At 43.4% G+C, this 24,593-nt stretch overlaps 1 protein-coding gene across 3 annotated transcripts in view; it reads right to left on the bottom strand.

The window, feature by feature from the left end:
* The window catches only part of LOC141074138 (constitutive coactivator of peroxisome proliferator-activated receptor gamma-like), a 237,761-nt gene that overhangs the window by 13,498 nt on the left and 199,670 nt on the right, over positions 1–24,593 (bottom strand). For all 3 annotated transcript variants that reach the window (XM_073561674.1, XM_073561673.1, XM_073561675.1), the window contains 4 exons: positions 21,880–21,991; positions 7,183–7,302; positions 2,579–2,659; positions 36–125 (listed from right to left, as the gene is read on the bottom strand). In XM_073561674.1, coding sequence (XP_073417775.1) covers positions 36–125; positions 2,579–2,659; positions 7,183–7,302; positions 21,880–21,991 — 403 coding nt within the window. The remainder of the gene's footprint in view (positions 1–35; positions 126–2,578; positions 2,660–7,182; positions 7,303–21,879; positions 21,992–24,593) is intronic.

Below are 24,593 nucleotides of genomic sequence, written 5' to 3'. Positions count from 1 at the left end.
CAATAAACTACATACCAATGCAATAGTTATTTTACCTGAATTGTATCTGCCACGTCCAGGACCCCTACGATGCATATTTCCTCTGCCATCATGCTCATGTGAAGGGTTAAAGGCTGACCACTGTCCTACGTAAAATCAAGTCACAGATGTATGGCAAAGCTGACAAGTATACTTGTGTACAAACACACACAAATATATATATACGTATAGAAAGACTGTCATTAAGTAAAATGGCCCATTTCTTACATGTATTCACAAATCTGACAAGAAAAAACATAACTAGCAACTCCAAAGTCTGAAAACAATCCTAGGTCGCTAGATTTGAAAGTTTTTGCTCCCTCCAAAAATGTGGCAGCCATATGCTAGAAAAACATTTATGAAATATAAGAATGGCTAGATACAGATAAAGTACTGCAGGCTCTAGATATGGCATTTGGCATTGGCCAAGAATGTCAGCAAAATCATAAGTACAAAAAGCCACAAAATAAAGAACCACCAAAAATACATTTAGGCTAAGTGCAGACGTACTTTTCTGCCCTGCGGATTTTTCCGCGCAGAATTGAAGAAATTCACAGATCAAATGACCTGCATTTTTCCTGCGGATTTCTTCCTTTTTTCTTGCGGTTTTCCCCTGTGGATTTCTCCCTGCAGATTTGGAGAATGGAGCAGGCAGAAAACCGCACAAAAGAAGTGACATGCTGGATATTTTGAACCACAAGAAAACCGCGCGGAAAAATCCGCAGCGTCTGCACAGCGTTTTTTTTTTCAATTGACTAACATGCTACTGTACATCACAATGCGGATATGCAACGTTTCTGCGCGGTAAAATCCGCTGCAGATCCGCTGGATATCTGCATCGTGTGCACATGGCCATAGAAAAACACTGGGACAAATTCAAGAAATGTAAGGCGGTTTGTAAAAGCTTGAATGGTGCAGAAAAAAAGGCATGTGTGAAGGAGGTCTTCGGTTTCTTTGAGATGGCTGTAATACAGGCACATTCTATATGGTCAATTGTTAGATTACTCTAGAACAGACCTGGGCAAAATGCGGCCGTGGGGCTGAAAACCTGAGGTCCGCGGGCTGCACCGTGCCCGCCCGCTTGCTGTTTCCCGCAGTCAGCATTGGTAGAGGAGGGGCCTCCGGCCACTTCCTCCACCAATCATTTCATTGCGTCAGCTGTGTACCGCTGGAGAGTCAGCGCATCGGAGACAGCAACAGAAGCAGGGCGCCTGGGAAAGGGACCGGGGTGACTATGTGGTGTTTTTTTTTTCATGTGTATGAACATGGGGATTCTATGGGGTGAACATGGGGATTCTATGGGGGAGAGCATGGTGATTCTATAGGGGTGAATATGGGGATTCTATGGGGGGTGAACATGGGGATTCTATGGGGTGAACATGAGGGTTCTATGAGGGAGAACATGGGGATTCTATTGGGGAGAGCATGGGGATTCTATAGGGGTGAACATGGGGATTCTATGGGGGTGAACATGCAGCACATAGGGAGGCTATAGGGGTGACATGGTGCACATGGGGAGGCTATGGGGGTATCATTCTGCACATGGGGAGGCTATGGGGGTATCATGCTGCACATGGGGAGGCTATGGGATGACATGCTGCATATGGTGAGGCTATGGGAATGCGGTATACTGTCATGCAATATATGGGGAGGCTGTGTGGGGCTCAATCAGTATATGGGGAGGCTGTGGGGACCTCATGCAGTATATGGGGCGGCTGTGGGGCTCATACTGTACATGGGTGGGAAGGCTGTGTGGGGCCTCATTCAGTAAGACTGTGGGGCTCATGCTGTATATAAGAAGGCCATGTGGGGCTCATGCTGTACATGGGCAGGCTGTGTGGGGCCCATGCTGTACATGGGGAGGCTGTGTGGGGCTCATGCTGTACATGGGGAGACTGTGTGGGGCTCATGCTGTACATGGGGAGGCTGTGTGGGGCTCATGCTGTACATGGGGTACATGGGGAGGCTGTGTGGGGCTCATGCCATATATAGGGAGCCTGTTTGGGGCTCATGCCATATATAGGGAGGCTGTATGGGGCTCATGCCATATATAGGGAGGCTGTATGGGGCTCATGCCGCATATGTTGTAGGCTGTGTGAGGCTCATGCTGTATATAAGGGGCTGTGGGGGGGATTCAAAGATATATAGGGGGGGTGTCAGCATACTTAATTATGCTCAATATTAAATAATACAATTAATATTAATAAATTAATATTGAGTAGAATTCATTTCAAGCTATTAGTTCGGCCCTCCACAACAGTCATGGTCTCTCATGTTGCCCCTCTGGAAAATTAATTGCCCACCCTTGTTCTAGAACCATGTGCTTTATGTCAGATTACGGCGGTCTGAAGGTCTGACATAGAGGGTATGGCCAGAAGGTTGAGCGGTGGTTCGGAGGCAGAGTGGTTGAAGCTCTGCTTACCCACCACAGGTCAACAAGTTGGAGTTTTGGTGGCCTATTGTTGGAGACACCGTCTGGCCCTACCCAAACATTATTTCTCTCTTGTTCTGTATTTTGCAGCTGTATACATTTGCCGATGTCACTAATATGTTTTATTACCTTGATGACTTGCTTGCTGATCTGGATCACTCTGCCAAGAAGTATTTCTTCCCCTTTGTCCATGATAAGGATAGAAATGTGCTAGGGACAAATAAACCATGAATTATTTAGAATTTAGTCACAATAATGAAAAACAAATATCTTTCTCATATATTGGGGCCATTACATTAGACTAATGTTGGCTGAACCCACCGATACAGGTTTATCCGACAATCTAATATGTATGGAGGCCCCTAACAACTGACAGTCAGGGAAGATGTTGACCATGTCTGATTTTTGGACTTCATTCTCCCAGAGATAAGCTGCCAGCATCTTACTCATAGAGAACACAGGAGCGCTGGGCCGAACAAGTGTTCTTGTGTAGGAGAGCATCGCTTAGCCAACCGCCACCTAATGTGTATGGGTGGATTAACAAAGGGAAGAGGAGAGAAATTGCAGTATCTGGCAGTAGCTACTAGGCAACGTACAGAGCGGCTGTTTGCCACACCATACATGGCTTATATCTGGCAGCTGCTTGGTGACTGGCGGAGAACTGGAGATGTCAGAACAAACAGATTTCATATTGATGACCTATATTATAAATACATGTCCAGCTACATGTCTCACTAAACAAATTGGGGGAAAGTTATATAATGTGCTTGGTTTCAATGTAAAAGGACACTTGGGCGGAGGAGTACTGTGAGGGGGGGCCTGTGTGTTAGCTTTTTTCTCTGACAGGTTCCTTTTAAAGCTGCTATTAACTTGAAGCGTTCCGGTTTCAGCCACGGGGGCGGCACTGGCGTGGGGTAAGTCACAGCTCTGGTGGCTGTAACCGCGCCCCTGACCCTGACTGACAGCCTGCCCCAATGCACAGACAGTGTCAGGCAGGCCTGGGGGCGCGGTTACAGTCGCCAGAGCAGTAACTGATCCAGAGCCGCCCCCGTGACTGAAACCGGAACGCTGCCGGGGAGAATAAAGTTAATTTAGCATTCGGCTAAGTGCGTGAGGCAGGCAGGTTAATAACTCTATTAACCTGCAGATTAACCCCATATCTGCAGGTTAATAGTGTTTTTTTTCTGGTGACAGGTTCCCTTTTTAACCAATCTACAGGCCTGAAATTACTTCTAGTGATGCCAAATAACTAAGCACAGGTTTTCTCCAATGTCAGGTAACGTATCTGGTCAGAAAATTTGGTTTTGCATTCTGTACAGTATGCAGATGTACCAATTAAATTAACACTTTAATAAGATGCATTTTCCTGAGACTGCACTGCTTCATGTACTGTGACTGGTATACTAGATACAGACAAACGTCAGTAATGGAACAGTTCCTGAAAAATGAAATCACCCCCTCTCGTAATGTCATACAAACCATTTAACTATAATAAACGCATAATAAACAGAATGGCCACTAGAATGTTTTTTTTTTTTTTTGCAATTTCCCTAAACAACTGATTTGCGACAGAAAACTCATAAAACTGTGTGAGCACGGGACAGATTGCATGTACTAAACTATTTGGTAACATAATATGTTCTGGTAAAATAAATCATTTTTTAATCAAATTTTCTAGGATCACTGCACCTCACTTTGTTCAATAAACTTGGTGTAAATTACTAATTCATTAAAATGTTTAGGAATATAAAAAACATTATGACAATGGATTATCTTCTGATATATGCATCAACAAAGAAGCATTTACAATTTCCCATCAGTGATTTGTCGGCTGCAGGCAACTAACACTGCTCAGCTCTGCACTGCCTTTATTATTGTTATTACCGTACATGCTGCACAGTGGAGGAGTGCAGGAGAGTTGAGCGCTGATTTAAAAACACACAACCTGTACTGATGACAGAAGGTAAAATCTCTCTTGCAGAGTACTGTATATCAGCATACAGTGCACAGCAGCATACAATATACAGGAACTTACAGTGCACAGCAGCATACAGTATACAGGAGCATACAGTGCACAGCAGCATACAGGAACATACAGTGCACTGCTGCATACAGTGTACAGGAACCTACAGTACACAGCAGCATAAAGTATACAGGAACATACAGTGCACAGCAGCATACAGTATACAGGAGCATACAGTGCACAGCAGCATACAGAAACATACAGTGCACTGCAGTATACAGGAACCTACAGTGCACAGCAGCATACAGTATACAGGAGCATACAGTGCACAGCAGCATACAGGAACATACAGTGCACAGCAGCATACAGGAACATACAGTGCACATCAGCATACAGTGCACAGGAACCTACAGTGCACAGCAGCATACAGTATACAGGAACATACAGTGCACAGCAGCATACAGTACACGGGAGCATATAGTGCACAGGAGCATACATTATATGGGAGCATACAGTCCATGGGACATACAGTGCGCAGGAGTATACAGTGCGCAGGAGCATACAGTGCACAGGAGTATACAGTACACGGGAGCATACAGTACACGGGAGCATATAGTGCACAGGAGCATACAGTATATGGGAGCATACAGTCCATGGGACATACAGTGCGCAGGAGTATACAGTGCGCAGGTGCATACAGTGCACAGGAGCATATAGTGCACAGGAGCATACAGTATATGGGAGCATACAGTCCATGGGACATACAGTGCGCAGGAGTATACAGTGAACAGGAGCATACAGTGCATAAGAGCATACAGTATATTCTAAGGATAGAATACACTAGAGCAGACCTGGGCAAAGTGCGGCCCGCAGGCCACAACTGGCCCTCTGGCTGTCTCAGTCTGGCCCTCTCCATTTTCTCCCTAGGCGCAGTCAGAATTGGAGGAGGGGCCTCCGGCCACTTCCTCCACCAATGAGCGTGTGAAACAGCTGACGTGATTACGTCATCTCATCGCGTCAACTGTGTACCACCAGAGAGTCAGCGCACCGGAGGCAGAGGAAAGAGCAGAGCGCCTGGGAGCGGGACCGAGGTGAGTATGTATGTGGTGGACTTTTTTTTTTTTCCCCGTGTATGAACATGGGGATTCTATAGGGGTGACATACAGCACAAGGGGATTCTATGGAGGTAACACAGTATATGTGGATTTTATGGGTGTGACAGACAGCACATGGGGAGTCTAAGGGGGTGACGTACAGCACATGGGGATTCTATGGGGGTGACAGACAGCACATGGGGATTCTATGGGGACAGACTGCACATGGGGATTCTATGGGGGGGTGACAGTATATGTGGATTGTATGAGGGTGACAGACAGCACATGGAGATTCTATTGTGCTGTTGTGCAAAACATGAGGAAACTATGGGGGTGACATGCTGCACACGGGGAGGCTATGGGGCTGTCGTGCAGAACATGGGGATGCTATGGGGGTAACATGCTGCACATGGGGGATTTTATGGGGGTGACATGCTTCACATGGGGAGGATATGGAGCTGTCGTGCAGGGGATGCTATGGTGGTGATATGCTGCACATGGGGAGGCTTTGTGGTTATCTTGCTGCATATGGGGAGGCTATGGGGGTGTCATGCTGCACACAGAAAAGCTATGGGGGTGACATGCTGCACATGGTGAGGCTATGGGGGCCTCATGCAGTATATGGGAAGGCTGGGTGGGGCTCATGCAATATATAGGGAGGCTGTGTGGGGCTCATGCAGTATACGGAGAGGCTGTGTGGGGCTCATGCTGTATATGGGGAGGCTATGTGGGGCTCATGCTGTATATAGGGAGGCTGTGTAGGGCTCATGCTGTATATGGGGGAGGCTGTGTGTGGCTCATGCAGTATTTATAGGGAGTCTGTGAGGAGCTCATACAGTATATGGGGAGACTGTGGGGCTCATGCAGTATATAGGGGGAGGCTGTGTGGGGCTCATGCAGTACATGAAGAGGCTGTGTGGGGCTCATGCAGTGTATATAGGGAGGCTGTGTGCCCTCCACAAAGGTCATGGTCTCTCATGTGGCCCCTCAGGAAAATGAATTGCCCAGCACTAGAGTGAAAATGCAGCCTAGTGGGGCATCTTATGTGCAATGCTGGTCAGCTTTAAAAATGAGTTATATTGGCACAAATGAACATCACACTGGCCTTACAGAACAGGATTATGGAGTGGTGTGGCATAATTATAGTAGCCGGGAGTCTTCATTCAAGGTACACTAACAGCTTGGTGTTACAATGATTTGATTGTGAAACCAGAGGTGTAGCCGCATCTCCAGTGTCCCAGTAGCTGTTTTTCAGGCCACATGATACTAGCGCTACTGTGATAAACCTATGAGATCTAAATGTCCCACCATGGCCTGCAGCACCTCCGGACTTGCTCTCACCAAGCACTCCTGGGACGTGATTGGTCAGTAACTGGTACAGGAGCTGCCAGCTGTGGATCGTGATGACTTCCCCTATGCATTCAGCATGGCAGGACATTCCTCAGACAGCAGCCGAGCGTTTGAGTGCGGGGATTTCTGCATGTGGCGCTCATGTTTGATATTGCATAAGTCGAGATATTCTGAAAATATTGCGTCTATCTTTCCATTATCTGCAAACCATTAACACGTCTATTGATCCTATGATTTCCAGAAATCCACAACTTTTCCTTCTGGGTGTTGCTTTTCCAATGTTGAGGAGTGTATATAACGCCGACCAGAAAGGTTCTCAGACGTACCTTCTTTAGGTGCTTGCTGATGAGGAACAAAAGGCCGCTCATTTCTTTCACTTCCCATGTTACCATACTGAGGATTAAAAGGAGCCTGGTCGTTATGGGTAAATGAGCAGCTGGACAAACCTACAAGCAATAAAGAAGAATGAATCAATTAGAATCGCAGGAAATAAACCTGACAAATTCACAGGTCCACAAAATTGCCCTCTACCCTATTTTCTGTTTTATCCCATTGTGGATAATGAAGAGGACCTCTCAGCTTCCCTGGCATGTCTGTTTAAGTATATACTAGTATTTCTTATGAAATAAAAATGAAATGTAGTATATCTTTTCTGAGAACTATACATTGCACCGTTCCTCTGATATTCCTCCTGGAAACGTATCAATTAATGATCAGCTGGACTGTACCATTCCCTTCATCGGTTGCGTGTGCCCGCACGGACTTATCAGAATCAGAGTATGCAGGAATGCACCCTACTGACAAGGCTGAAAGGCACTAACCAGTTGCTAATTTCGGTGTGGTCTAGTGGTGACGCTACGTGGTGACTCTTTCCCCGACATCTATTATGCCACTATTGTTTGCTGCAATGTTGAAGCGCAATACAATTGAATGTGGTCGCACTGTGACCCCCAAGATACTGCAGCGGCAACAAGTTACTTGCAAATGACCCCACGGTTGGACTTTTTGCAACTTGCTTGCTGCGGTCGCAGCACACTGGCAATGTACAAATAGTGAACTTTGGCAGTGAGATAGGAGTTGTGGTGAAAGTCGCCGTACAGCTCTAATCTTAGTTTAAAGGGCAATAATTAGGAGATTCAATCTAGAGGAAGAAGACAAAGAGAAAGCTCAGTAAGCAACATATCGCTGGAATTAGGGTCTACGCCCCTATATTATTCTGCTGTCAAATGGAATAGCAAAAACATGTTGACAGATTCCCTTTAAGGTTTAGTTGACACTTCTAATAAGCTATATACAGTTCTCTCCACTTTCACTTTAAGATATCAGAAGGAAACAAAGTGTAAAGCATCTGTTTTACTAACTCGGCCTACATACTAAAAAAAGAAAAAATGGGGCCCACACACATATAGTATTAAATTCATGCACAGGTGCATAAATACGCTATGTGGCCAATGTACTAACATACTGCGGCTAATGAATACATGAACTATTGCTGCAAACATTAAAAACATAAAGGTACTTGACGTTTTTTGATCAAATCACATCCAATGGCTGGATGTTCTAAAAGACAGAAATGTCCAAGAAGGATGGGAGATGTTGCTAAATGAAATTCTTACTGCACAATTAACAATCCTGAAAAGAAGGAAGAATTGGAAGCATTTAAACAGACTAGGGCGGATGAATACAGAACTTAAGCACTTGTTAAAAAGAAAAAAAAAAATATATATATCAAATGGAAAGATGAGGGTATAGTTTAAAAAAGAATATAATGCTGTTTTCAGGGAATGCAGGACAAGAGTTAGAAGAGCTAAAGCCTGTAATGAAGCGAGGTGTGCTTGGGAGACCAAAAGCAGTAAAAAAGGATTTTGGGGGTGTGTCAAAGGCAAAAGAAAAGTCAAAGATACTATAGGATTTTTACAGGATGAAAAGGGTGAAGAGGTCAAAAATGATGGTGAGAAGCTTGAACTTTTAAATTCCTAATTTGCATCTTTGTTCTCTATACGAAATCAATTGTAACATCAACTGATCTTCACGGTGCCACTGAAGGAATAAAAGAATCCAGGATATCCATAAACACAGAGATGGTGAGGGAACAGTTAGCTAATTTAAATGAATTTAAATCTCTTGATCCAGATGAATTACATCCTAGGGTACTGAAAGAGCTAGCAAAAGAAACTGCAGAACCACTAGCCAGAATCTTTGAAAATTCCTGGAGAACAAGAGTCCCAGTGTTGTTCAACATTTTTAACATGTTCAACATGTCATTTCTTTCTGAGGATTTGAAACCGCAGCATTTTACATAGAGTGACATGGTACTGTACAACACAGCAGATTTTGCTGCGGACCCGCAGGGCCAGAAGCGCTGCGGATCCGCAGCAAAATCCGCAGCGTGTGCACACACCCTAACACTAGAAAAGACAGGGAAAGGATCCAGAAGGATCCAGATAAGCTTAAACAATAAGCAGCGACTAATAGAATGTTAATTAACATGGAGAAACACAAGATTCTACTTCTGGGCAAGAAAAACAAAAATTACATCTACAGAATGGGAGGAATAGTAAAAGACTTGGGTATACTAATAGATTACAGACTACACTTGAGTCAACAGTGTGATGCAGCAGCAAAATAGGCAAACACAGGTCTGAGATGTATTAAGAGAAGCATAGATCACGTGAAGTAATTATCCCCCTCTACTCCTCCTTGGTTAGAATTCATCTGGAATACTGTGTCCAATTCTGGACACCACATTTTAAAAAAATACATATAAAAACTGGAGAAAGTTCAGAGAAGAGCTACCAGGATGGTGAGCGGACTGCAAACTATGTCCTATGCAAAAAAGAGGAAACTTAATAGCTGTCTACACATATCTGAAGGGCTGTCACAGTGTAGAGAAAATCATCCTGATTTTCAGCTGCTTTTAACAGTACCAGCAAAGTCTATGAGATTTCAGAAATCTCATGCACACACAATGGTTTTTTATGTCATCAGAATTTTGTGCTTTGATGCTTTTTTTGGACAGAGAGCATGTCACTTCTTTTGGACTTTTTGCAGCGTTTTTCACCCATTAGCTTGAATGTGTGTTGAAAAAAAGCAGCAAAAACACAGGTATCATTATTTGCAGGGGCACTTATGCACAAAGAGACACAAGTTAGCAAAAAAAAACGCAGCAAAAACGCACCTAAACCTGCGTTTTCACCGCAGCTTCTTTCCTGCCAAAATATCAGGTTTTGCTACAGAAAAAATGCAGCAAAAACGCACAGTGTGAACTTACCCTTATTCTCATTAGCACACGAGAAGCAATGGAAAGAAACTGAATGGGAGGAGACACAGATTAGATATTAGAAAAAACTTTTTGACAGTGAGGGTGATCAATGAGTGGAACAGGCTGTCCTTGAGAGGTGGCGAGTTCTCCTTCAATGGCAGTCTTCAGACAGAGGCTGGACAGACGTCTGTCTGAGATGGTTAATGAGCGGGGGAGTTGGACACGATGACCTGGAGGTCTCTTCCAAATCTAACATGCTATGATTTTACACATCAAGGTGACCTATTAATATGGATGGTCCCTAGCCAATTAATGTCTCAACTCTCTATGTGCCAAAACAGCCTCATGTTAATAGAGAGTGAAAAGAAAACCAGGTATAGCTTGCAATTAAAATCTGTTGTGTGAAAGATGGGTGGATAAGGGTGCTGAGCCCTTGAGTGGGCACACCCCGATGGTGACCAGAAAAATGCCCACACGGAAAATTGCCAATTGCAGCATCACAAAGTTTCAGATCTATGATATTTGAGGTTCAAGGTGAGGATGTTCACATGATATGTGAAAAATGCCCACAGACATGAATACCCACAGGAAAACAGTAGCGAGTTATAGGTGAGATGCTCTGCAGGACAGAGAGTAGCATAGATCTATAGGTTAAATGCTCTGCAGGACAGGGGGATAAGCATGCAAGTATATGTGAGATGCTCTGCAGGCCAGAAGGATAATCTAGAATTATAGGTGAGATGCTCTGCAGGACAGAGAATAGTATAATTATAGGTTAAATGCTCTGCAGGGCAGGGGGATAGTATACAGGTATAGGTGAGATGCTCTGCAGCCCAGAAGAATAATCTAGAATTCTAGGGGAGATCCTCTGCAGCACAGAAGCACATTTGCTTCGGCTTTTTGAGGGCAGGAGTCATGCTAATGTTCTGTTGGTTCTTGAACTACGTTGTCATCTTTTGTTTTGAGAATTGAATGGCACTCTGAAGAGCGATGCAGTCGGCATCTCCAAGTCACCACTGCGTTGATAGTATGAAATGCAAGATATTCAAACCCCAAGTAAATCATAACTTTGTTGTTCCTCTGACTAGAATACTTTAGATGAACTCAAAATACACTTTTATTGAAAAGAAATTAACAAATATGGGGATAGATCTATTAAAGTACATGCTTTAACTAACCAAAACACAATTAGCTGGCACAGCAGGAAACCAATGTTCACTGGGGTTGTACCAAAAGGAATGACAAGATTGCCAATTGGAAACAATGGGGGTAGGGAAGCGCTGGAAGGAACATTTGAAGTGTCATCTAGGAAAGCCAGTTGACTTCAATGGGCTCCATTTATATACAACACAGACAGCAAAGAAAATGCAGAATGGATTTCACCACAGGTCTCTGGGCCCAGCTTACTTCTCTGGGCTCTACAGGCTCGGTCCACTCATACCTAGTCCCAGAGGACAGATTCTGTTCTTACGAGTTGTCATTCCACTCAGTGTGATGTGTATGGGCCTAGAGTCCCTTATTCAAATCCATTCTGCATTTTCATTCATCCTATGCCTGCCTACACCTGCAGTATATGTGTATGATACATAACTATGTAGGATCTGTTCACTCTTATTCTCTTGGTAGTCATAAGTGGACAGGGAAGGAAGTACACGTGCCAGATTCTCTGCCACTGAAATCAATGGGAGAACGGCGCTGTTCTGGCACTTCCGGCTCCTCTGTTGGTCAGTGACATCACTATGGAGACACACGGGTCAGTGGGAGCTCTTGTCTGCTGACCTGGCTGTCTTTTGAGAGCCTGCAAGAACCAGGGCTCATCCCACTGAACGTCCGCACTCGATCCCCGCGGGTAGAACACCACTCAGACCACACAGGGTGAGGGGAACACACATTGGTAAAACTATCTGTTCACCAACAGAAAAAAACACAGAGGTGTAAAGACTGTGGTCACAGGGATGAAGTGTAAGACCAGGCATGGGGGTACAGGTGCCTGCTTCTGCTGGATCTCCATCCTCACTGAAGACGCAGATCCAGATGACATGCATCGTGTTGCAGAGATCCCTCGGGTCCCTGCATTGCGATACATGCTACACTGCGATACATGCAGTGACTATGAGCTGACGTTGGAGGTGCAGCCACACGGAGCGGCGCATGACAATGGCGTACACTCCGGTGTCAGTTGCTGGACAGTGCGGTGGCTACAAAAGACACTGGGCAATGTGGGAGCAGAGGAAAGGTGAGTAGAATGTTTTTGTTTTTGACTATACATTAGGGGCAGAACAGGGACACATACACTAGGATTGGGGACCATGTAAACCAGGATGGGGACATATATACCAGGAAGTGGGCATATATACCAGGATGGAGACCATGTGGACCATACATACCAGGATGGGGACCATATATACCTGCACTGGGACATATACTGTATACCAGGATGTGGACATATTCACCAGGATGATGGGCATATATACCAGGATGGGGGACATTTTACTACATAATGAAGGGGGCAATTCATGTCTTTATAGAATTTAGAACAATACAGGGGCCCATACATCTGACCAACGTGTGTGTGGGGCAGGTCCAAATTTCGCACTGGGGTCCATCGGACTCCAGTTTCACCACTGCAAAAACATATACATTCTCAGCAAGTACACAAGGTGGTACAAGTGGCAGAATTTCACCTATCTGCTGTACCTTATGGGCTTCCAGGAACGACTATCTCTGCCAGCAGCACCCTGCTTTTGGTGGGCTCCCACTGAGATGATAATGTATTAGATGTGACCTGCAGTCCCATGTAACTCCACAGATAACACAGTGATACTTTTGTGAGTATTGATAGCAGTGATGGCTCCTCTGGATCACACTGCTGCTGGTTCTGCATGTGCTGCTGTTTTGGGCTAGTGGGAGGAGTAAGGCAGAATCAGTGAGAGATGAGAGCAGACTATATCTATCTATTGCTGATAATGACAGACTGCTACAAACTACAGATGTTCGTCATTTTTGCAGTTTTGCACTAGATCAACTGTAAATCACAGGTTAATCACATATCATGTGAACATCCTCACCTTGCACCTCAAAAATCATAGATCTTAAACTTTGTGATGCTGCATTTGGCAATTTTCTGTGTGGGCAATTTTCCTGTGGGGATTTTTCCTGTGGGCATTTTTCAGGGAAACCCCCCCCTGATATGTACTACACAAAAAAGAAAAAATAGGGCCTGCACACCTTTAGATTTACAGTAATGTACAGGTGAACAAATATGCTAAGCGTCTTTCCATTTTTAATGTTTGCAGCAATATTAGAGTTCATGTATTTATTAGTCTCAGTGTCCTGATGCATTGTGTATGCGTGTGTCATCCTACATTTTGTCAAGTTTGTGATACGACAAATACGTAGTCAAAGACAACATAGTAGTTTCATGTGTGTAAAGAATAGGGAGACATAAATTATGTTAATACAGGACAGACCAAGAAGCCAAAAGAACTGCTTGTCATAAACCAGAAAGGGAACAGTTCTTTCTATGGTGATAACGCACACACTGAACTCATGCACAGCGCTGACATCTTCACTCACCGCACACCTCCAGAGAGTGAACTAATGGCTCAGCAACTTTCTATACATGTCACCTCAACAAACAGCATGAGAGAAGAGAAAGAATAGATTGGGTCAGTCAACCGTTAATTTCATAATATCTAAAAGGCCATCACCGATCATGATTCCAGCGCCCACCATGCTGTGGAGAATGGGCGTGTTCATTTACAGTAAAGAGAATGCAAAAACCTGTTCTTATTGTATCATTTGTGCAGACAGGAAAGGTTCTAATTCTGTGATAAATGTTCACAAAGCCTTACTGACTGCATACAGATGAACGACATCTGCTCAATTGGTGGATAACATAGTCTTAAGGCCCTTTTACATTTAGCGATGCACCAGCGATCCGACCCGGTCAGGATCGCTGGTGCATCGCTAAATGATCGCTAGTGAGCTGCCACACAGAAAGACCTCACAGCGATGCAGCAGCGACGCAGCGCACGATACTTACCTTTCACACACAGCGATCCAGATGTCCTCCCGCCCGCGTCCAGCGTCGCTCGTCTCACACAGCAGGAAGCCCCAGCAGGAAGCAGACGACGAGAAATGGAGCCGGACATTCTCGCGCGATCAGCGATGGACAGCGGGGGAGCCGGTCGTTGGTAAGTATCACACATAGCGATATCGCTAGCAATATCGCTATAACGTCACAAAACCAGTGACATTTTAGCGATATTGCTAGCGATATCGCTTAGTGTAAAACCCCCTTTACATTATATGTGATCCATCACCAGATAAGCCCCACTTTATTAGGCATTTATCTAACAAAGCAAGTGTTGGCACTGGCAGTCATTCATCGGCCACTCTCCCCGATGCATCACTCTTGCTTTCTATGGAGCAGTTTCTGAGTCAGTCATTTGGATCAGTAGTGAAAATGCAGGCAAAAGTGATTTTTGTCAAACGAATGGTATCAGTGTTTTTCACCGATACAAGTGCTTCTCACTAAATTAGAATATCATCAAAAAGTTAATTTATTTCAGTTCTTCAATACAAAAAGTGAAACTCATGTATTATATAGAGTCATTACAGAGTGATCTATTTCAAGTGTTTATTTCTGTTAACCCAAGAGTCATTATCTCAGTAAATTAGAATAATTAACAAAAACACCAGCAAAGGCTTCCTAAGCGTTTAAAAAAGACACAGTCTCTTTCAGTAAGCTCCACAATCATGGGGAAGACTGCTCACTTGACAGATGTCCAGAAGGAAGTCATTGACACACACCACAAGGAGGGTAAGCCACAAAAGGTCATTGCTAAAGAAGCTGGCTGTTCACATAGGGCTGTATCCAAGCATATTAATGGAAAGTTGAGTGGAAAGAAAAATTGTGGTAGAAAAAGGTGCACAAGCAACTGGGATAACCGCAACCTTGAAAGGATTGTTAAGAAAAGGTCATTCAAAAATTTGGAGATTCACAAGGAGTGGACTGCTGCTGGAGTCATTGCTTCAAGAGCCACCACACACACAGACATATCCAGGACATGGGCTACAAGTGTTGGATTGCTTGTGTCAAGACACTCATGACCAATGGACACCACCAGAAGTGTCGTACCTGGGCCAAGGAGAAAAAGAACTGGACTGTTGCTCAGTGGTCCAAGGTGTGGTTTTCAGATGAAAGTAAATTTTGCATTTCCTTTGAAAATCAAGGTCCCAGAGTCTGCAGGAAGAGTCGAGAGGACACAATCCAAGCTGCTTGAGGTCTATTGTGAAGTTTCCACAATCAGTGATGGTTTGGGGAGCCATGTCATCTGTTGGTGTAGGTCCACTGTGTTTTATCAAGACCAAAGTCAGCGCAGCCATCTACCAGGAAATTTTAGAGCACTTCATGCTTCCCTCTGCTGACAAGCTTTTTGGAGATGGAAATTTAATTCTCTAGCAGGGTGTGTCACCTGTCCACACTGCCAAAAGTACCAATACCTGGATTAAAAACAACAGTATCACAGGGGTACTGTCAAGAAGAAGATAAGAGACACCAGACCCAACAATGCAGACGAGCTGAAGGCTGCTATCAAAGCAACCTGGGCTTCCATAACACCTCAGCTGTGCCACAGGCTGATCGCCTCCATGCGACGCTGTATTGATGCAGTAATTGTTGCAAAAGGAGCCCCAACCAAGTATTGAGTGCATTTACTGAACATACATTTCAGTAGGCCAAAATATTGGATTTTAAAATCATTTTTCAAGCTGGTGTTATAAAGTATTCTAATTTACTGAGATAATGACTTTTGGGTTTTCATTGGCTGTAAGCCATAATCATCATTAACAGAAATAAACACTTGAAATAGATCACTCTGTTTGTAATGACTCTATATAATGAGTTTCACTTTTTTTGTATTGAAGAACTGAAATAAGTGAACTTTTTGATGATATTCTAATTTAGTGAGAAGCACTTGTAGCTATCATATTCTATCAGGTAGTTTACATGCCTGAATATTCCTTGGCCTGGCTTATCCACACAAAAGCTCGGAGACTTGTTAAAATATTGACTCGAGTGTCGAATCAAACTCGCCAATGCTAAGTTTGTGGACACATTAAAAAATCGAACATAACTGCGGTGTCTGATTTTCATCGACTGATTGATACGATAAAGTTGAAAACCTCTATCAGTTTTATTTCTTTCATGTGAGAAAAACTAATGAAACCTGGACGGTATAAACTGACACTGCTCAAACTCTGATGATCGCCCGATCAAAACCACTGATGAAACAAGGACAGCTTTTGGTGTACAATAAAAATTACTGTAGTTTGATTGAGCCCTGAATGGGCGATACACATCTCTAGCCACACTCTTCGGCCCATACAGTAAAATAAAGCACAAGTTGTTATTTGCCTGTAGAATATGACTATTAGGTAAAAAAATAAACTTTTTTTGCCAATACTTAAAAGTATAGCAAGTCCACCTTTCAGAATATTGTAAAGAGAAAAAAACCCAACGTGTAATGAAACAAACCATAAAAATGTATGCCAAGGCACAGTATTTTGGAAAAAACTGCTGGTACATTCTAGTAAATGTTTGACTAATTTTTTTTATTATAGAATGTCTGATTTATGGGGAAAAATGTAGTAAATATTGCTCACATGAAAAAAGCTAGGGGGACAAGTTACCGAGTATAGGACAATAACTAGATGTCTTGTACTACAGTGAATAGCTTGTGTTAGGATGATATACCAAGCTTTCTAGAGTTACTAGGGTGCTAAGGATTGTAGAGTTCGTGGTCCCAGAAAATGGAAGATACAAACCCATGCCTGGTTCATCGCAGATTAAACTCTGCTGTCACATTCCAGGACTGCACCACCCAGGAGATCCCAGAAGTACAAGATGCTCAGTGCTCAAAGACATGTCCAAGGTGAGGGACCATGCAAAAAAAAAAATATCCGAAGACAGATTTTTGAAAGGTTTTATGGATTGATGAGAGGAGAGTGACTCTTGATGGACCAGATGAATGGGCTCATGGCCTAATCAGTAATGGGCACACACCCCACTTCAACTCCTCACCAGCAAAGTGGAGGTGGGGTACTGCTATGAGTTGATATTAGAATAAAATTAGTTAGTTGGACCTTTATTGGTTAAAGATGGTCTCAAACTCAACTTATAAACCTACTGCCAGTTTTAGAAGACGCTTTCTTCAAGCATTGGTAAAGGAAAATATCTGTATCTTTCAAGCATGGTTTTTAAGTTCTATGTGTCCAAAAAAATCTGTAATCGTTATTATATCAACACAGTCTGTTGCGGTTGATAGCCGCCAGACCAGAAGAGATTCCAACTAAAATAATATATAAAAAATAAATATTTAAAAAATATATATATATATATCCCCTCCAAAAAAGGGAGGTTTGATACTGGCTCTAGTGGTCTAATCACCATCTTGTCATATTCTGTTTTTCGGTCCCTTATTCATGTATTACATGCCTTAACATTTTGCGTCTCCCTTCCCCCCTTTTTTGGAGTTTTTTTCACTGTCCTTTTATCCTTCTTTTATATTGTATTGATTTATCATTAATAAATATTTATTTTTTATGTATTATTTTAGTTGGAATCTCTTCTGGTCTGACAGTGTTAATACATGATTTTTAAGCAGGACAATGCTCCATCGCGTGCATTGAAGCACTCTCCTAGCTTGGCTAGCTAGTAAAGGCCTGATAGAGAAGCTGTCATGTCCAATAAACTATTAACCTGCATTATAGAGGTGCATATACGCTGTACTGAAAGTTTGGCACCTGGGAGAAAATGAACTGTATTCCTTCCAGGATCCTCTGGCTTTCAGTAATACAGGCCTGGCGAAAATACAGTCACCACTCACAGCAGTGAGAGTGGCGCTACTGTAAGTGGCTGCGGTAAGCACCCCCTGGCACTGACTGACTGCCAGCTCTACAGTACACCACTGCAAAGCCAGCTGTCGGTCAGTGCCAGGGCGTGCCTACAGCGGCCACTCTCAGTGCCGTGAGCGGTGACTATGATCTACAGATTAATAGCGTTATCAGACCTGAGAGGTTCCTTTTAAAGATGAAATAATAACGAGTTGTTGCTAGAGATGGGCAGACCCATGGATGGATCCAGGGGTCCGGCCGAACAGTTACAAAAAGTTTGGATACCAGAACAGTACCTAGACCCGAACCCGGACCCCATTAACTTGAATAGTGGACCAGAACATCCAGTGTTTGCCACTCTATCATGTGCATGACAGCGAGGCAAACACCGCTTCTGATTGGTAGTAAAATCTCACAGTGCTAGCAAGGGTCTCACCGAGGTCATGGCAGTTCAGGCCGGCTGGGAACGCAGACTCAGTGACCGGCAGTAACCTTGATGTCAATGCTAGTCACTGAGGCTGTGCTCGCAGCAGCTCAGTTACCTGTGGTTCTCAGCTGGGTCGCATCTTTCCACCATCCAGGTTGAAAACTATTTCTCCCCGAGACATGGATTATGGCGTGGGACAGAACAATGAAGAGGTGAGGGATATTGTTGTTTTTTATTTTTGTTTTCTTACAGGATACAAAAGATTCAGTGGAATTAGGCGTTAGGTGAGTATAACTATATTTGTTATTTTTAAATTAAAAAGTAAAACTGTGTTTTGTTTTATTTCAAATAAAAGACTTTATTCTGGCTGTGTCTTTATTTACAATACAAGTATAGGATTAGTAATGGATAGGTTTCTTTTACACGCCTTTCCATTGCTAATCGGTGGGCTTGATGTCACCTAAGAATACAAATGTGACATCAACCCCACAAATACGAACCCCACTTGTCACCGCTACAAGTGGGAAGAGTCGGGCAAAGACCCAGAATTAGCGCATCTAATAGATGCACCTTCACTTGTCACCGCTACAAGTGGGAAGAGTTGGGCAAAGAGCCAGAATTAGCGCACCTAATAGATGCACCTTTTGTGGGTGGCTGCGGATTCCTTTTTTTTTTTTTTTTTTTAAAGGCTGGGGAAGCAATATCCATGGCACCTTGCCAGCTTGAGAAACCACCCCCCAGCTGTCTGCTCTTGCAAGGCTGGCTGTCAAAAATAGGGGGGGGGGGAAACCAACGCCTTTTTTTTTTATCTATGTAAATAATTTAAAAATTAGCGTGGGGACCCCTTTATTCTTGTTAACCAGTCTTGCTGAAGCTGACAGCTCAGGGTTTCAGCCCCCGGCTGTGAGTTTTGACTGTCTGGTTATCAAAAATACGGGGGAACCCATGCCGTTTTTTTCTTAATGATTTATTTACAGTGCAGGAGCCGACTGATAAATACTCCCATCAGATGCTTCTGCCCTCACTGTTATTAACGTCAGCAGGCATCAGCTCATGGGAGCGGTAGTGCCATCAGCTGACACCAGTGACCGGAGGTAAACTTTATACCTCTAATCACAGCTGCGCACTCAAGCTGTCATTTGACAGTGTGGGAACCGCGGCTTTCTGACCGGCGGGGATGATTTCCCTGCCGATCAGAAGCGGTGTTTGCCACGCTGTAATGCACATGACAGCACAACAAACATCCGGTGTTCGGGCAGCCAATCCTGAACAGTAATACGGTGAAGTCCGTGTCTATGCTCAAACAATAGGTGTTTGGTACAGACGCCGAACTTTACTGTTCGGGTTTACCCATCTCTACTTGTCGCCCTTCCTCACCTGGTCTAAACCTTGTTGATAACTGGTGGACCCTTCTTAAATGGGAAGTGAAGGAAAACAGCACATCCCTCTGAGCAGTGTCTGGGAGCCTGTTGTTAGTGCTGCCCAAAAAGTTGATCATTAACATATTAAGAAAGTGACAGACTCCATGGATGGATGGTTTATTACTGATATTGAAAAGAAAGGTGTCTGTATTGGTCACTGATACATTTCTGACATTCCATAAAATAATTATTTTCATATACTTTGAGTTGTTTGGTTATTATTCTCACTGTAACAGATGAAAATAAACAATTGATGGGAAAATTTACGTTTTTCATTTTGCTGCATAATTCTGCGCACTGATAGTTTTCTAATAATGAGGCACACACAGGTATTCTTCCAAGAAATATTCAGGTTTCAGGTTTATTAACCTTTTGGACTTACAGCACTGGAGTTGCTCAATAATAAAATTAGTCATGAAAAACACAAATTGCCTAATAATTCTGCAAACAGTGCATTTTTCTTCCCAGCTTGGAATGAGCTGTGGAAATACTCGCTGTACAAACACCACTGAGACACCAATTTTAAAACATGGAGCAAAGAAAACAATGGTCATATTTAACGGTTGTAAAACAGCTTGGAGTGATAACCTGTCTTCCAAACTCCAGTTCTCACAGCCCCCCACAGAGCATGCTTTCAGGATTCCCGTAGCATTGCACAGGTGATTATTAGCCAGGCATCAGGAATTGCCCCAGGTTCTCGCACTTGCGCAGTACTAAGGGAATGCTGATCTATTGGGGGCGGTGAGGACCAGAGTATATGAGAAACATCATGAGAACACTTTACTGTTGGCGTGATAATGTCATGAAGTTACTTGAACTTGTAAGAAGGCACAGAAGGACAGCTCAGTGGGCAGAATCCTAAATATGGCAGTGACCGAGCACAATACCATGTGTCAGTGTCCCATCAGCAAGTTGTTACAGCACACGCTCTGCTACATATACAATGGATGAAATGACAGTGTTGTTGTTATGGGTCGCAAAATAATGTGTTTACACTCTGTACAAATGGAGAGAATTAATCACAGACTTCGCTACAATAAGGCTGCCAAAGTGTTATGTCAAAGCAGTTTGTCAAGAGCTGTCAGAGGCAACCACCCCAACACTGTAGGTAGCCACAGGCAGTATGTACGGGAGCTTATTATTCTTATTTTTCTTTATTGTAAACATTGGTCTGTGTATAGTGTAGGTGCTTACACATCACTGGTTTGGAGAAATTCTGCTGCTACTGCTTAAACGGAATCTGTCAGCAGGTTTTTGCCACCTAATCTGAGAGCAAAACGTTGTGGAGACAGAGACGATGATTCCAGTGATGTATTACTTACTGGGCTGCTTGCTGTAATTTTGATAAAATCACTGTATTAACAGCAGTCCATAAATAAATCCAGTTGGCACTCTTAAAATTGCGGTGCTGTTGTCATAGGATGGCTTCCCACCTATAAACAATAGTAGAAAGACCAGCACTCGTGTATTGAAGTGTTTTTCCTAGTTTTATTCCATTTATTATGTTTGATAAAGGCTCAGTTAGAACCAAAATGAATCCTTAATAAAAAAAAACATTTGATGATCTGATGGAATAAACCTTCTATACATCTGAGTGCAGGTCTTTCTATCATAATTTTATCAGCAGGAGATTATCACTTAAGGACTAGAATCCTTCTGCCATGCAGTCCTCTGTATTCATGAGCTCTGTATAACCCCCCCCCACTGTTTGGCAGTAATCTGCCTATGCACAGTGTACGCAGAAAGCTGCCAATCAGTGGTGTGGGCGGGGCTATACAGAGCTCAGCATTTAGAGAACTGCTAGATCTGCAGCAGATAAACAGATAAAAGAGTGATTTTATAAAAAATGACAGCAAGCAGCCCAGTAAGTGACACATCGGTTGAATCACCCCAGAAGGCTCCCCAGTCCTTAATAATCAGTATCATAGCAGTCCGGTGACTCCCTCTCATATGGCGACCTGGGCAGCCACCTACATGGACTACCTCTGGTCTCTGCGCTGGCCTTACTGCTTACCTGGTAAGGATCCACTGGGTCTCGTCGGCTCAGGAAGTAATATCCTGTTTTGTGCTGCGCAGGCTTCAGTGATCATTGTTCTCAGTCTCTTAAACTGATTTATTAAAGTCTCCTGCAATCAAAAGAATTCATGTATTACATTTTATCATATGACTCACTTAATAACGGAGTGATGCTTTGCATGATGGAATATTTAAAGGTGAGTTCAGCTGGCACTTGTTTGCCATGTCATTTCTATGGCCTCAGAACTGGCAAATTGTCAGGAATTCAATAGCATTCCCCTTCATTTTAACAATTCAGAATTCTATTGTAAAAATAACCTACATATTCCACTGAATTACTACTTGTTCACACTGTGATTCCTGGTAACCAGTGGCCTGCATAGACATACACTTAGTGGAATTCCGCCACCTGCAGATTTTGCACTACAGCATTGCCCACCGGAGAGGAGACGGTGACCGCTTATTTGGAACAAGCCCCCTATCCCTCTGGCGTTGTAACTGTTGTCCCTTAGTATTTGCTCTTCTGGAAGCAGCAATTGACTGTCAGAAGCGTCTACCATGAGCCTGAATGTTTTGTGGCAGGTTTCACACTTCTGAACTGCTGCCACCACATTATAGCCCTGATTCATCTTTACTTTTACACCTTTTTTGTGTTTTGCGCCTTTTATTCTGTTTGCTCCCCATTCATTATTCTACTTGCCTTTTTTTTAAAGTCTCTTTCATGTGTTCGCCTGTTTTGTTTTTTCTTTCATTTTGTGGGCAGAATTTAGTGATTCCAGATAATTTTGGCTTATTCTTTACGTGCGACTTTTTAAAAAGTTGCCAAATTTGGCGCAACAATAATCCAGTCCTGTCTTGGAGTGATTTTCTGAACGTTAAGTAATAAGTCCCATCTTTTCCAACATTTTGAAGAAGATGTGAACTTTTGCTCAAAACTAACAAATTATTTAATCAACAAATGGTAGGGTTGCACCATAATATACCAAGAAGGATTACTCTAGGACATTGAAACTGCACTGCTGCCATAGAAAATGGGAAAAAATAGAGAAAAGCGCTATATAATGTACACATGAAATATTTATCTGCAAAAATTGCTCTGAAAAAAGAAGGTATTTTGCGCAGACTGGCCAATATATGTGAGCCCAATTGCCAGTCAAGGCATCATTCGAAAATTGGGTCCCTGACCTGATATGTCACCTCTCCTGGGCAAAAACACCTACAATTTATGAGGCAGGAATGGACCAGCTAATCTGCTTAAAGGGAATCTGTCACCTCATTTTTAGCCTATGAGATGCGGCCACCGCCATCAGGGACTTACCTACAGCATTCTGTAAAGCTGTAGATAAGCCCCCGATGTAACCTGAAAGATAAGAAAAACTAGTTAGATTATACTCAACCTGGGGGTCCAGTCTGGTCCGGTGTGCGTCGTGGTCCGGTCCGGCGCCTCCCATCTTCTAGCGATGACATCCTCCTTCTTTCTTTTGCCGCGGCTCCTGCGCATGTGTACTTTATCTGCCCTGTTGAGGGCAGAGTAATGTACTGCAGTGCGCAGGCGCCGGACCTCTCTAACCTTTCCCGGCGCCTGCGCACTGCAGTACTTTACTTTGCCCTCAACAGGGCAGATATAGTACGCCTGTGCAGGAGCCGCGGCATAAGTAAGAAGGAGGACGTCATCGCTAGAAGATGGGAGGCACCGGACAGGGCCTGCGACACCCATCGGACCGGACCCCGGGTGATTATAATCTAACTAGTTTTTCTTATCTTTCAGGTTACATCGGGGGATTATCTACAGCATTACAGAATGCTGTAGATAAGCCCCTGATGGCAGTGGCCGCATCTCATAGGCCAAAAATGAGGTGACAGATTCCCTTTAAAATCACCTGTGGCTGATGAGAGTGGGAGTGCACATGTCCAAAAGGCTATAATTCAAAAGTAAAAAAGGACCTGCACATCTAAACTAGTGTGAACTATCTGCAAAAATTGCTCTGAAAAAAGAAAGTACTTTAATTACATGAAAAAAGACCAATTTTGACATTGCACAAAATTCATGATATGAGTTCACCGTTTTGATTAATTCAGTGCAAAAATGTCAGAAAATATCACAAGACAAAAAGAAAAAAACACTTAAAAAACACAAATGGGTATGCCTTGACTGGCTCTGCAGATTGAGCTGTCAATCAAAGTGCTGGGGTGTGCTTACAACGCCGCTCACAATATAATGAGCGATAATTGTATTCGTGCCGCGCACGACCCCATGTTTGAAGTCCAACGGCTTCCAGGAGGATAAAAATTCATTTTCTCCCAGTAGCCACACTTTCAGTAGGGTGACCAGGCAGCATTGTGACGCCAATATCTGCAGGTAAAGAGCGTTTTACGAAGTAACTGGACAAATAAAGCTTACAATTGACCTCAACAGGAACTAAAATTAGTTTCCTAAAAAAAACCTCTTGAAATATGAAACACACTGGCCCAAAGGATCCAAACTAAGTGAAACACAACATGATGGCAGCAGTTTACAACTGGGAAATCCAATGTCAGGTTACAGCATGTTATAGCCAGGGGAAGCTGAACAAGATGTTGTCTGCTATATGAAAGTTTGGAATGTAACTAGTATTCTATACTTTTATGTTTCTGGTCTTTTTATGCCTAGGAGTTCATTAGGAGGTCTGAATTAGTACCTGGCCTCTCGCTGTACCATGCAGAGATGGGTGT

The sequence above is a fragment of the Dendrobates tinctorius genome, unplaced genomic scaffold (genome assembly GCF_039654945.1).
Source record: "Dendrobates tinctorius isolate UK_male_01 unplaced genomic scaffold, ASM3965494v1 ptg000325l, whole genome shotgun sequence".
NCBI lineage: Eukaryota > Metazoa > Chordata > Amphibia > Anura > Dendrobatidae > Dendrobates > Dendrobates tinctorius.
The sequence above is the reverse complement of the archived record's forward strand: the minus strand, read 5'-3'. Positions and strand labels throughout refer to the sequence as shown.